Below are 13,764 nucleotides of genomic sequence, written 5' to 3'. Positions count from 1 at the left end.
CAGAATGCAGTCAAAAACTGCTATTCATGAAAGAAAGCTGATTAATGAAATCATAGGATGGGGGAAACACTGATCATCTTTTCTGTATTCTGTATAATTTCAGAGGAATAAGGATATAATACAGCTAGGAAAATCATCCAGAATTAGCAATATTTATACTTCAGATGGGATTTAATATCTCAGAAGAAAAAAAGAAGGAACCTCTCCAGATATTTTTGAAAAGCAATCTCAGCATACCTTATTGGGACTGGTGGAAGATGTAGCTCAGCAACAGCTAAGAGTGCAGTATAAATTTCTCCCTCCTTTTTAAGGACAATTACAGTGGAAGGCACAGATAATCACCCACTATTCTACACCCTTCTTCTCTGCCTCAATTTCATATGATATATTGCAGAGATGTTAATAACATGAACCTGACATAAATGTGTACGCAGAAAAATATAAGTGCAATAAAGAAGATTGACACAGTGCTATGCAGTGCTGCATGTAGCATAAGATCTTAACAATAGTGTACTTAAATCCTAGTTTTCCACACAGTACTTGCCATTTTATAACATGAAAATGTTTGTCTACTGATACCAATGTCCAAAGCATTTACTATGCTTATCTCATCATACCATATATGCTTATAATTCAAATTATAACTTAAATTTAATTGAATGCATTACATTATAAAACTGTCAATCAACAAAATCTTCCAAAAAACATTTTTCCTCACATCAAGGGCATTATCGGACTACTTGCACTCCAGCCCTGACATCTGTGATTGGCAGCATCTTTCCAAGTTTTCAAAACAACAACTTTTCTTGATGTAATAATTTAGGCAAGTTTATTTAGAAATGAAGTTTTAAAAGAACTATGTAAGATTTAGTCACCAGAAATTGTGCTAAAAACTGCAACTGGGATCTTTTGCATGTAAACATTCTATTGAACCAGAGGCTGTTAGTGCCCTTTCCAGAAGCAATTCTACTTAAATATGGAAATGTTGCAACAATCTGGGGAATCCAGATTCACTTAAGAACTGTGTTACTAATTTAAGAACTGCAGTGATTCACTTAACAAATGTGGCAAGAAAAGTCATAAAATGGGGCAAATTTACTTAACAAATTTCTTACATAACAACATAAATTTTGGACTTGATTGTGATTGTAAGTTGAGGACTACCTGTATATTTTTATGATATGCAGAAAATTATATATTATGTAATTTTTAAAAATTAATATTCTTATTTTGGTAAAAACTTATTTCATTCTTGCTTTTGAAAATAAAAAGCTTTGATTTTAGAGAAAATGGTTTCTAGAGAACGTTGAAGGCTGCAAAAAAAAATAATAAATCTGTTCAATTCTCTGTGTTAATGGGATGAAAATGTTTTACTTCCATAGACATCCAGATGTTTTACTCACATAGCTCCATTTGTGTAGACCGTGTCACTTCCCTCCACATACTGCACCTGGGCTGGATATACGTGTTGCACTTGTTGCACAGTTTGTACTTGTTGAACCTATAAATAAAATACACTGTAAGACAAGCTTTGGAAAAAAAATTTTTTTGGGGGGGGGGGACATTTATACATTTCATCTGTACAGTTTTAAAAGACTAATGAGATATCATCAAACTGCACAGCAAATTTGCCCCTGAAAAATTTACAACACAGTATCAAAGATGCTGTTTTTCTTACAGGCAGCATATATTATTTACTTTTGAATGTACACATCGTTTTTCAGACTGCCTCCAGAGATCCACATTCAGTGTATAACAGGATTCCATTATTTACCAAATTATTATTCACATGTTTTAATTTCAGCTGGAAGGTCTCCATTATTACAAGAAGTTAGAATAATAACACATATAAACTTACAGTGATTATAAACTGAGTTTTATTTTAAAGTGTTCAATTGCACAAGCTGTTGTTCCCTGAGTCTCATATGCTCCTTCCAGCAATAATCTCCCTGGGCAAGATTGCCCAAGACAGTCCCACAGAACCTGGCACAACAAAGTCGTTAGTGCTGTTGGAGCTGTCTCATACTATGCTGTTTGACCAGGTATTTCTAGCTTGAAGAATGACTGAGACCTCTACCTGTTTTTTTTATTTAGAATCCACACAGCTGTTGAGATAGTATTAATTTTAGTAGCAAGCATATTGAAACATCCATGGCAAATGTAATTGGATAGAATAATGATGCCATATGATGTTACTTACCCTGCAGTGACACAGATGTATTTTAAAACGTTTAACTAGTATTATAAAAAGCTTTTAGTAATATTTCATCTCTCTTGATAATCACATTTCCCTTATCATTTCTATATGATTTATGTACCATTAAAGTAAAAAAACATTTAATCATAATTGTATTTTTCAACTTTACCTGGAGCCAGAATTTAACATTATTCTATTTGTTAAGTCAGTGTTCAACAAATCATATTGTAAAAGAAAATGCTAAACAATCGTTCTCTGGATTGATCAGGAATTGCAATATAAAAACTTCATTATATGAATCATGAAATTGATTTTTAAAAAGCTGCCTGCAAATATCTTCAAACTCAAAATGCACTATTTTATCTTCCCTTATTGGTTGAACATATCTAGGGTTTTTTTTATTTGTACCATTTGGACAAAAATAATATCATAGCTTTGAATTATTTAGGAAACTAATTATGAAAGATAAAAGGTTCAGTGCTGTACATTTGAAAAACTAAAACTCATTATAAGATATTGTTTAGCTTTTATCTCTCACTAACTAAAGCATCTTGAAACGTAGCACAACACATGATATGGGAGGCACTCAATAATGACAAAGCAGATTTTAGCACAAGTCTTTGGGGTTTAAAATTCATGGGAATCCCCTCTGGTAATTAGAAAGAACATCATAATTCAAGAGACATTATCATGCAAAGCAGCAGTTGGAGGGAAAATAAAGCAGGAGATAGTATAAAAGACAACCAAGGCACTTTTCTTTTTGTTCTTCAAATTAATTTGCGGTTCAAATTAAAATGAGCACCCTGCAATGAGGAAGAGCACCCAAATGTCAAATCATAGAAAAAATCATGTGGCTTTGCCTGTTTTTCTCTTTGGAATGCATCCACAGGTCCCTGCCCACACAAGCAAGCACACTGCCTTGGCCTTGGCTGTTCTCTCCAATACCAATCTTTACAACTATTCTTATCTTTTGCTAGCTCTTTCTTCTCTTCTTGCAAAGTCAAAAACTACTACTACTTCTGAGAATTTAAAAGAAAAAAACTACATCCATTAAATAATAAAACCAACGTAATAGTGGTTTGTGGTATTCTGAAGGTCTTTCCATGTGGGCTATAATATGAAATAAGTTCTTTTCCGTAGTGGATCTCATGTTCTGGAATGCCTCCTCAATCTGAATACTACACTGATTTTCTTTTAATGTCAGGCAGAAAAATGTTACTTTTCCATAGATTCTTAGTTTTAATCTGCATCTATTCCGAAACTACTATTTTATTAGGTCTTTCATTGTTGCCAAATCAAAGCAAATCAAACTTTCTTACAATCCCAGACCAGAATACAGTCCAAATATTGGTTGTTAAAAATAAAATATCCAGTAGTGATAATATAATAGTTAATTTAAAAGTAGACATCCTAGCTCTTATTTTAAATATCTTAGTTCAAATCAGTGCTATGGTGTTATAATCTTTGTTGCTAAGAGACAACATTTGGCAACTAAAAAAGTCCCCTTAGACTCTGTCACTAAAAGGGATTAAATGTAAAATTCATTTGTATAAAAAATAAATAAATAGAAGCTGAATTTAACTGGCTGAGAGTGAGGGTATAATTGACAGTGAAGTGCCCATGGATGTGTTCATTTACTTCAATTTTATCTTGGAAACTGTTTTACAAAACTTGCCTTATAAAACAGCTGATGGTAGAGCATTAAATTGAATTCTGGACAATGCTCATTAATATTTGGGATGATCAGCAAATGGAGATAAGTTGCCAAGCCTGAGTTTTGGAAATTGCTGATGACTAATACTCATATTTCTTAGATGTTCCTTTTTTGTCAGTCTGTAACTCTATGTCCCACACTCTGTGTTTAATTACCACTTTAGCATTACTTAATCCTAGAAATAAAAAATATTTGGCTAAAAGCCCCAAGAATATAGATGTGTAATAAGAAGAATAAGATTAGTAAGAGCAACAGATAGCAAATGATCTGCAAAGAAGCTGAAGAAACAGTGCACCACCTAGTTAGTTGTTGCAAGAATATCGCCTAGGCAAACTACAAACAATAGTGTGACAAAGTAGCAACAATGGTGCATTGCAAGATCTGCAAGAAATACTATTTGCCTGCAAATGAAAACTGGTGGGACCATAAAATAATCAAAGTAAGAGAAAATGAAGAAGCTACATTGTTCTGGAACTTTAGAATTCAAACAGACACACACCTGCCACATAACATTCCAGACTTAAAAAAACATTGATAAGAAAGACAAAAAAGTAGATAGTGGACTTGGCAGAACTGCAAAGACTGCGAAATAGAAGAAGAAGAAATAGAGAAAATTACAAAATACAAAGACCTGCAAATAGAAATAGAACAACGGTGGCAAAAGAAAGCAAATATAGTACCAAGAGTAATAGCTGTTTTGGGTGTGATGACATTTTTAACACCATCAAATAACATCTGCTTACCCAGGGTCTTGGGAAAGACTTGATAGGTTTTTTTAAAAAGTCAAATCCAATGTAAACATCTGGAGAGGAGGAGGAGGAGGAGGAGGAGGAGGAGGAGGAGGAGGAGGAGGAGGAGGAGGAGGAGGAGGGGGAAAGAAGATCACTCTATCTCAGGGGTAGGCAACCTCGGCTCTTTTATGACTCATGGACTTCAACTCCCAGAATTGTACAGCCACCAAAATGTAATACAGTCACCAATATAATACAGTCACCAAAATCATTCACTAGAACATCTATAAAAAATTATTATGTAACAGTAACAAAAAATTGGTGGGAACATAAGAATTGAAAAAGTAGTCAAAAATGAGCTGGTTCAATTACTGTGGGATTTGTAAATACAAACTGATAAAGATTTGATGCATAACACATCAGATTAAATTGAGGTTGCAAAGAAGATAATGTGGAATTGATGTGATAATACCGGAAGATAGCAGAGAACTGGAAAAGATCAATGTCTGAAAATCAAAGTCTAAAGATTATTGCATAAACTAGATGTGGTGGTTCTAGTGGTTATCAGCACTGCACACTGACCAAATTTCTATCTGTCAATTACAAAAGGCCACACTCTTTGGATCCACATATGCCACATGATACGTTACAACGTCCTAAGTTCTTGGGAAAGCCAACACCAGCTGAGGAACTGGCAGCTGTGATTTCACAATGTTATGTATAATACTAATTTATTGCTAATGCTAAAATAGTCAAATACTTATTGGTACCAGAAAAAAATCTGAGCCAAGCTATCTGAATGACTAGTCAGACTTTGGCTTCAGTTTTGGGGAGCCTGAACTCTAACATTCTACCATCTTAGAAATATACTTGGGGGACTTTAAAAACCAGACTGATCTTTTTTGAGGGTACAATGCTATTGTTGTTTAATTTTATTGTTTTATTTCTGTGCAATAAATTCTGTGACACATTTACACATGTGTCACCTCTCTTGTGGGAGCTGCATTGGCTGAAACTGTGCTTTTGAGTCCAATTCAAGGTACTGATTGTCATCTTCATATCCATCCCTACATGGCTTGGGACCAGGTTATTTGAAGGACTGCCTTTTCCCAGGTACCTGACCCACCAAGGCAAGGAGACAGGGAATGTTATAGGTCTTCTCTCCTAAGGAGGTCAATCTAGTGGCACCTAGAAGAAGGAACTTCTTGGTAGCAGTTCTCTCCCTGTGGAAACTCATCCCTGCAGAGATAAGATTGGCCCCCACTGTGACATTCTTTTGCAAGACTGTAAAGACGTGATTCTGCCAATGGGCCTGGGGACCCCAGAGTGATATCATTGAGCCCTGATGGCACAGTGGTTAGAATGCAGTACTGCAGGCTACTTCTGCTGACTGCTGGCTGCCTGAAATTTGACGGTTCGATTCTTGCCGGCTCAAGGTTGACTCAGCCTTCCATCCTTTTGAGGTTGGCAAAATGAGGACTCAGATGGTTGGGGGCAATAGGCTGACTCTGTAAACTGCTTAGAAGCCTGTAAAGCACTGTGAAGCGGTATATAAGTCTAAGTGCTATTGCTATTAAATGGCTCATCTGATTGTTGTCATCAGGGGGTGGGGGGTTATTAGTTTTTGTAGTATAGTTTTATTCTTATAAGTTGACCCAGAATCACCTAGAGTGATAAATAATAAATAAATAAATGTTAAATAAATAAATTTCTTACTGTGAAGCACCATGTAACTAGCCTATAAATACTTTAAACAAATAACAATAGTTTGATGTATTCCAAACACAGAAGTGGGAATATCACATATTATTTCCTTTATTCTTATATGACTTGAAGTACAGAGTTTGCATCCTGCTCAGGTTTAAATTTGTACCCAGTCCCACTATTACATAAATAGTTTGTTTTCAGCAGGGTAAAACATATAGTGATTATTTTCTTTATTTTGTATGCTTGTCTTGGTTATTGACAGTATCCTGGAAGGTGGGGGGGGGATAAATATTTGCACTCTTTCCTTTTTTGCATTTGCCTTGCTAACTTATCTATGTATATTAGTGTAGCACCACCCCCGTAAGGACCGCTTAAGTCTGGGCCCTCCCGACCTCCCCTCCAAGTGACCACTAGCCCAAGGACATCTCTCACGTTAGTGCCTCTGTCTAACATGTCACGTAACACGGTGGTATTCAGTCACAATTGGCAGCCACGCACATGGGGCGGTGATGGTCGCTCTTTCAACGGTGACTTACATGGCATGATGGTGGTTGATCTCAGGCAATAAGAACTTACAGGGAAGATGGTAGTCAATCTCTAATGACAACAACTTGCCCAGAATGATGTTAATCAGCCTCTGGTGATGGCAACTTGCCTAGAACAATGGTGGTCAGTCTCTGGTGACAGCAACTTGCCTAAAACAATGGTAGCCAGCCTCTGGTGGCAACAATTTGCCCAGGACGATGTTAATCCGTCTTTGATGACAACAACTTCCCTAGAACGATGGCAATTAATCTCTGGCACTGGCAGAGGCCTGCTTTGTCTGCTCTCCTCACCTCATTCTGACCTTACTCCATGTAATCCCTTTTTATCTCCCGCAGCTGATCCTATAAAGAAAAAAAAAAACCCTTATCTCCCACTAAAAGTTGTATGTCAAACTCTTCCCCAACTCTCCCTCTGCCTAACTTACTCCAATGAGGGAAAGGAATTAAAACCCCAAACTACCCACTCTCCCTCTCGCCTGCCCATAATGAAAGAGAAAGAAACAATAAAACTTTACCTTTCCCCCCTCTTCTCTCTCTCTCTCTCTCTCTCTCTCTCTCTCTGCCTGGCCTGCTTCAAGCAAACAGCTCCAATCTATTCTGTCCCAGCCTACATGAGTCCTTCTTATGCTCACAAGGAAAAACCCCTCTTCCAAGAAACAGGCAGGAACCTCAAGAAAAAAACAACCCCTTTTATTCTTAAGACCTGAGTCAGTGTCCAAGGCAAACAAACACAGTCTACAGAAACTCGATCCTCAACACAAACGGTTGCCTTTGGCAACCAGCACCTCCCACACCTTCCCTTTTATAATTCATCCAAGGCTTCCTAATGCCTTCTCCTTTGCCTTTGGAATTGTCCCATTGCATTCCTCTGTCCTACTCTCTTTTCTTGCCTGTGCTTTTGTGCATCCTGGATTTGTCCCAACTGTTCTTCATCACTATCCAACTCAGGCTCCCAGCACAGCTGTGTCTCAGCCTGAACGCGAGTAGAGGGGCCAGGCTCCTCATCCAAGTCTTGGAGCTCCTCAGAGCCTTCCTCTGACTCTAATGTCACTCCAAGCCCCTCCTCCTCATCTGATTTCTCAGACTTAGCTGCCGGATCCACTAGTCGGCGAGGAATCACAACACAACCAGCCACTCTCACCCCCCCCTCTCTCTCCCTGGCCTTCTTCAAGCAAACAGCTCCGGCAAGCTACTTCCACTCTCTTCTCTCTCTCTGTCTGGCCTGCTTCCAGCAAAGAGCTCCAGCAACTACCTCACTCTCTAGCTCTCCCTGCCTGGCCTGCTTCAAGCAAACAGCTCCAGCAACTACTCTCACTCTCTCTATCCCTCCCCCTTTTGTCTGGCTTGCCTCTAAAAAAGCAAAAAAAGCAAACACAAATCCCCCAGCTTCTTACTCTCTCTTTGATCAGCTGGCTCAGAACGGCAAGCTCCACCAAGCCTTCTCCCTCCCTCCTCCGAGCCACGCCCTGCCGCCAGACCCATGGCAGCTGCCGGACCTCCTCATCTTCCTGCCTAATCGGCAGGGCTCCTGCAAAGCCTCTCAGTTGGCCCTATTCTCACTCCAACTCCTTTACATTAGAAATATAATAAAAGTAGTACACAAGTTGAGGACTACCTGTAATACCTTTCCACCACATATAAATGCCACCCCTCTCTTTACTGATAGGAAATCTAGCTGTTATTTGTCAGTAGTATATACCAAGGCTTCAGATTTCAGTTTTTTATGAGTGATAAAATTATTTGTAGCTCACATGAAGTGGTGACCATGACCTAGCATATGTGTGAGTGAATCAACTGCAGACACAAATCACGTTGCTTTAAAATCAAATTTGTATATAAGTGGAAAACTGCCAAGGAAGTGTAGCACGGACACATTAGAAAACTTGTTAAAAATGAGGAAAGTGATAAAAAGGAAACTCAAGAGGGTTAAATCTCTCTAGAATGCTTGGAAGTTACTCAGATCATAATAACAGAAACTACCAAATTCAAAAGTCACCTCCATGATTAACAGGCAAGGTCAGGGAAGTAAAAAAGGAGAGTAATAAATAGAAGTCATGCTCCAACACGGAATATGAAAAAGATCACAAACTTACATGAAGGAAATGCAAGCACAAGTGCACAATGATAGTAAGATGGAGGGGGGAGATAAAAAAATCAGAAGGAGGAATTAGTTAGGAAGGTAGGTAGCTGGACCTTTGTAAGACAAAGAATTAAAAGGGCACTAAAGGAGAATGTGCATATTGTAAAGAAGCTAAAGGAGAGCATACCTTCATTGCAGCATATGTAAAACCACTGAGTTAACATCTCCAGGAAGTCACAGGATGTGAGACAAACACTAGTGTCAAGAGAGGTTCTAAACCTAATTGACAAATTGAAAACTAACGAATTGCTCAGTCCAGATGGTAACTACCCAAGAGTTCTTAAAATAACTCAAGGGTGAAATTTCTGATGTAATATGCAACATGTCCTAAGGTCAGCCTCTAAAGCTGGTCAGGTTCTAAAAAGAAATTCAGAGGAGATTCACTAATGTATAACTAATTAGCTTAACATCCTCTCTAGATAAAAATACACTATATGAAACACTACATATCAAGCATAAAAAAGAGTAATTTTTGACTACTACTGAAATAACTTGTTCTTTGAGAATATCAGTAAGCAGATAGGCAAAATTGATCCCAAGTACAAATGAATGTTCTACTCAAAGAAATAAAAACCTGAATAAAAATTTTGCAGCCTGGAATGCTGCACCAATCGGATCACTGTCTTTCGAAAAACAATACTGAAAATCGGAAAAAGAATCATGAAAACCGTCAAGTTACAGTAATCTGCCTAGGGGATCCTTTTAAAGTAACTACCTTAGCTTAAAAAAAAAAGGCAACTAAGAAAGCATTTTGTAAGAATTTATAAAACCGTGCCCAGATCAAGAAAGTGGATAGGTTCTTTTCCTTTTCTCATAATATTAGAAGAAGAAGTAATTCAAGGAAGCTGAATAACAAGAGAAGCAAAATGGAAAAAGTGCTTCTCCACAAAGACTCAATCAAATCATAAACTATCTTATACAGTTTAAGATGAAATAGATTCATGGGAAATAACTAGTCATGATGCCAGTGCAGCATTTTCAATATCAAAGAGTGGAAGACAGTAAATTTAAAAGTCTAGTAAAATGTTGTCAGAATTAGACTGAGAATATATTCTTTCCACTGAAAGGGGACAGCAGAGCAAATTCTGAAACTAAGAGATTCCTTGGTTCACTTGAAACTAAAAAAAATCAATGCATGTACAAGAATGAGAAGAATGTAAAAAGAGTAAAAAAAATGTAAGAATAAAATCCAAAAGGAAAAAAAAGTGAAGTCCAAGTATATATGATTAATAGGAGAAAAAAGACTAATGGCAAGCACTTACAAAAGAAAAAGCAGCACAGAAACAGAAACTGCCAAATGAAATGATCAATGAATCATGCCCTCATAATCCTTAGGGAAAGTAGGATTTCAAAAAGGTATTCCAAAAGAACAAAGTGGCTTCTTTCTTTTAAAAAATCATTTTGAAATGAAAAAGAAAGAGCGTAGATTTATTGTTTAGAAAATTACTCTGGGAAAAAAAAAACCTAGAACCAAAATGTGAAAAACTGACATGTAATTAAAATAGGACAGGAATGATGGGAACAAAAATTAAGCAAAAAGAAATTAGTACAAAATGTTTTGTTTTTAAAATAATAAGCCAACAAACAAGTGCAAAACACACTAGAGAAACATTTTTTTAAAAAAAGTGACCCTCCAAACAAGTAAATCAATACTCAGTCCTCTGGCTTGGCATCTATGAGTTTGCAATCTAAGAGATCTGTTGAATCATAGTACTGAACAGATCGGTGATGGCGAACCTTTTAAAGACTAGTGCCCAAAAACTGCCCCACCCCCGTTCCACCCTTGCCCTGCCACCCACCCGCAGGGCCACCCACCACCTCCACGCCCTGCCGCAGATTGCCCAGGCAGCCCAGCAGTGCTATGGCAGCCACGCCTGCAACCCGTGCCCCGCAGCATCTGTTTGCGATGGGGTGCAAGGGCAGTGTCTTGTCCCCAGTGCCCAGCTGCCATGTCCTTGGTTGCGCTGCTCCAGGTGGGCCATGCCTGGGGGCGACTCTCCTCTGGGGGGGACTGCTGCTGTGGAGGAGGCCATGGGGGAGGTGGGGCTGGGACGATGGCACATATGCCCACAGAGAGGGCTCCGAATACCGCCTCTGGTACTCGTGCCATAGGTTTGCCACCATTGGTATAGATGGTGAGTACATATATGTGTGGACACAGACACACACACCATTCAATTCCTCAATGATAGCCTAACCATGAGTATCCCAATGTTTACAAAAAAGGAAGACTAAAAATGCACTATTTGACATATGCTTTGGGGATGAAGATAGTGAAAGACAGTAGTGATCACCTTTATACTATGCTCTTATTCTAAAATCAAATACCTGAATTTGATTTACAAGAAGCCAGATAAAATATTATAGACACAGAATTCACATCCTGCTTTCAAAATAAACATTTAGAAAACCATTTTGTTAATGGAGAATTTTGTAAGCTTGCACTCTCTTCTTCCTATGATTACCAAATCTACAAAACAGCCAATTTTCAGAGTCAACTAAACAATATGTTTAGTTAGTTTAGCAAAAAAACAATATGTTCTCCTCTCACTTACTGAGGCTACTTTAGTCACATGAGCAAATGGTATCATAATGGGAAATAAAAAAAGCAAAAAAGAAGTATTGAGAACTGATTAACAGGAAACTGGAAGTAGGTATGTATAATATTGGGAGAAGTCACTTACTTCAAAAGTAAGCTAACAAGAAGTACATGTTTACATCTAAGCAAAACAGAGTGACTACGATTCCCGTTAGAATTGGAACAGGTGTTATTCATTCTTCCTACGCACATTAATGCCCATTCCCTTCTGAGATATCAAAGTGAAGTAACAGCCCAACCACAGCACTCCTTTTCATTCAAACAGAAAAATGCAAAATATATGTTAATATAATAAAAACAAAGCCTCTCAAATACTGTTTCATTAGTCATTATTTTCACTGTCATTTGCAGAAGAAAAGAATACTAAAACAAAGAATGTGTTAGTGTAAAATCTGTTGCTTCAAAAGAACAAATGGAGCATTAATTTATACATGCTGATATGTTATATTTGTCAACAAAAACAAAAGTAGATAAACACATCCACTACAAAAACAAAAGCCATCTTGAGTAATTAAGCACTTTACTTTTTTTTTCAATAAAATGTATTTCTAAAAGAAGACAAACCAGTGTCAGATTCATTCAGATTTATAAAGACAGCATCTGAATTATGCTTTTATTGCAGCACTTTTAAATAAGGCATGCCAAATTGCAAATATATGTAATAGATGAAATTCATCTGAAATGCTTATGTTAATCACCACAGAAATCATGAAAGCACTGTTAGCTTAGGATAAACTTATAATTACATATATGACTGAGGTTAGCTTATGTAATTATATGTGCTTAAATAGACTTTCAGTTTACATTGTGAACAAAACAATCTCTTTGGTGCATTTTTGTATTTATTTCAAAATGCTGTTCTTATCAAAAAGAACAATTTATAGTCTATTTTTTTCATGCATAAGCAATCTATGCTTAACATTTCCAAAAGGACTTTCTTTTCCTGGATAGCCTCATCCAGTTTCCCTGAAAAACAAAGATGGGCTTATTTTAGGAATATATTTAACCTTCTCTCCCATGTCATTTCCCTGACATTAACCCAAACGTACCTATAAGCACTCAGAGATGCTGATAGCTTTCAGAAGTAAAGAACCAAAACGTAAACTATATTAGAATATTTTCTTCATTTAGAAATACCGTAACTTTATTCATATACTAATTATCAACATCCCATGTCTAACTTCCTGGTTTATAGAACTATTCTGTCAAGTGCAGTAGCCATTGCACCTATTATCTTCCCCAATTTCCCCAGGAAAATGACTAATTGCAATCCCTAATGTCAAAAAGGTGGACAAAATAATTTGGGAACTGTAATGAGAACCTATATGGACAGTATTAGACTACAAAACCTGGATTACTCTGAACTAAATCGTGAACGTATTCTTATACCCAAGTAGCTTCATACATGCTGGCAGAAATATGATAATCATTTTGGACTGTAGAGATAAGCAGTTTGAATCAAGAACAAGATGGACAGCTGCTGTCCTGAATAATATATAACAAAGTAATTTAAACTCCGCAATACTGAAACAGCAGAACCCTTTTCAAAAAACTTATATAGGAGATTGAATTGGCACTGCACAAAAAGTTCATTTTTTTTTCAAAGACAACAAGCACCTACCTGTTGTTGCACTGGTAACTGCTGTACCACCTGGGTAGGTACAGCTGCTTGGCTAGCTACAGAAGTCTGCAAAGTAACCGTCGAACCTGTATCCGACCCAGTCTCTGATGTCTGCATTCTTGTTTCTGTATAAGAGGTAAATATATACTCATTGAAATGTGCACTCCTTTTATGGTTTATTTTTTGTTTTGTTTTTTTATGAGTATGTCATCTCTTTAAACTGCCTTTATCCTACCAACCTTGACCGATCACAAAAATCTAAGCAGGATTGGAACAGGCTAAGATTGTTGTTGTTTTGGTGGGAAATAATCAGAAAATGCCAGTTTGTAGATCGATTGGGAAAGAAACAAAACGCTTTCTGGAAAAGAAGGCAATGATTTGGTCTACTTTGGTCTAGTGGTTAAAGCACCAGGTTAGAAGCCAGAGGACTGTGAGTTCCAGTCCTGCCTTAGCCATGAAAGCTGGTGAGTAACCTCGGGCCAGTCCCTCTCTCTCAGTCCAACTCCCCTC

At 37.4% G+C, this 13,764-nt stretch overlaps 1 protein-coding gene across 4 annotated transcripts in view; it reads right to left on the bottom strand.

Annotated features, from left to right (window-relative positions):
* RFX3 (regulatory factor X3) overlaps window positions 1-13,764 on the bottom strand; it is a 175,640-nt gene that overhangs the window by 72,299 nt on the left and 89,577 nt on the right. For all 4 annotated transcript variants that reach the window (XM_039364445.1, XM_039364443.1, XM_039364446.1 and 1 more), the window contains exons 2-3: window positions 13,255-13,379; window positions 1,404-1,501 (exon numbers count right to left, since the gene is read on the bottom strand). In XM_039364445.1, coding sequence (XP_039220379.1) covers window positions 1,404-1,501; window positions 13,255-13,371 — 215 coding nt within the window. In that variant the 5' untranslated portion in view covers window positions 13,372-13,379. The remainder of the gene's footprint in view (window positions 1-1,403; window positions 1,502-13,254; window positions 13,380-13,764) is intronic.

Source organism: Crotalus tigris, unplaced genomic scaffold (genome assembly GCF_016545835.1).
Source record: "Crotalus tigris isolate CLP2741 ecotype Arizona unplaced genomic scaffold, ASM1654583v1 scf7180000019762.1414395, whole genome shotgun sequence".
In the NCBI taxonomy this organism is placed as follows: Eukaryota; Metazoa; Chordata; class Lepidosauria; order Squamata; family Viperidae; genus Crotalus; species Crotalus tigris.
This window is presented reverse-complemented; position numbering and strand designations above follow the sequence as displayed.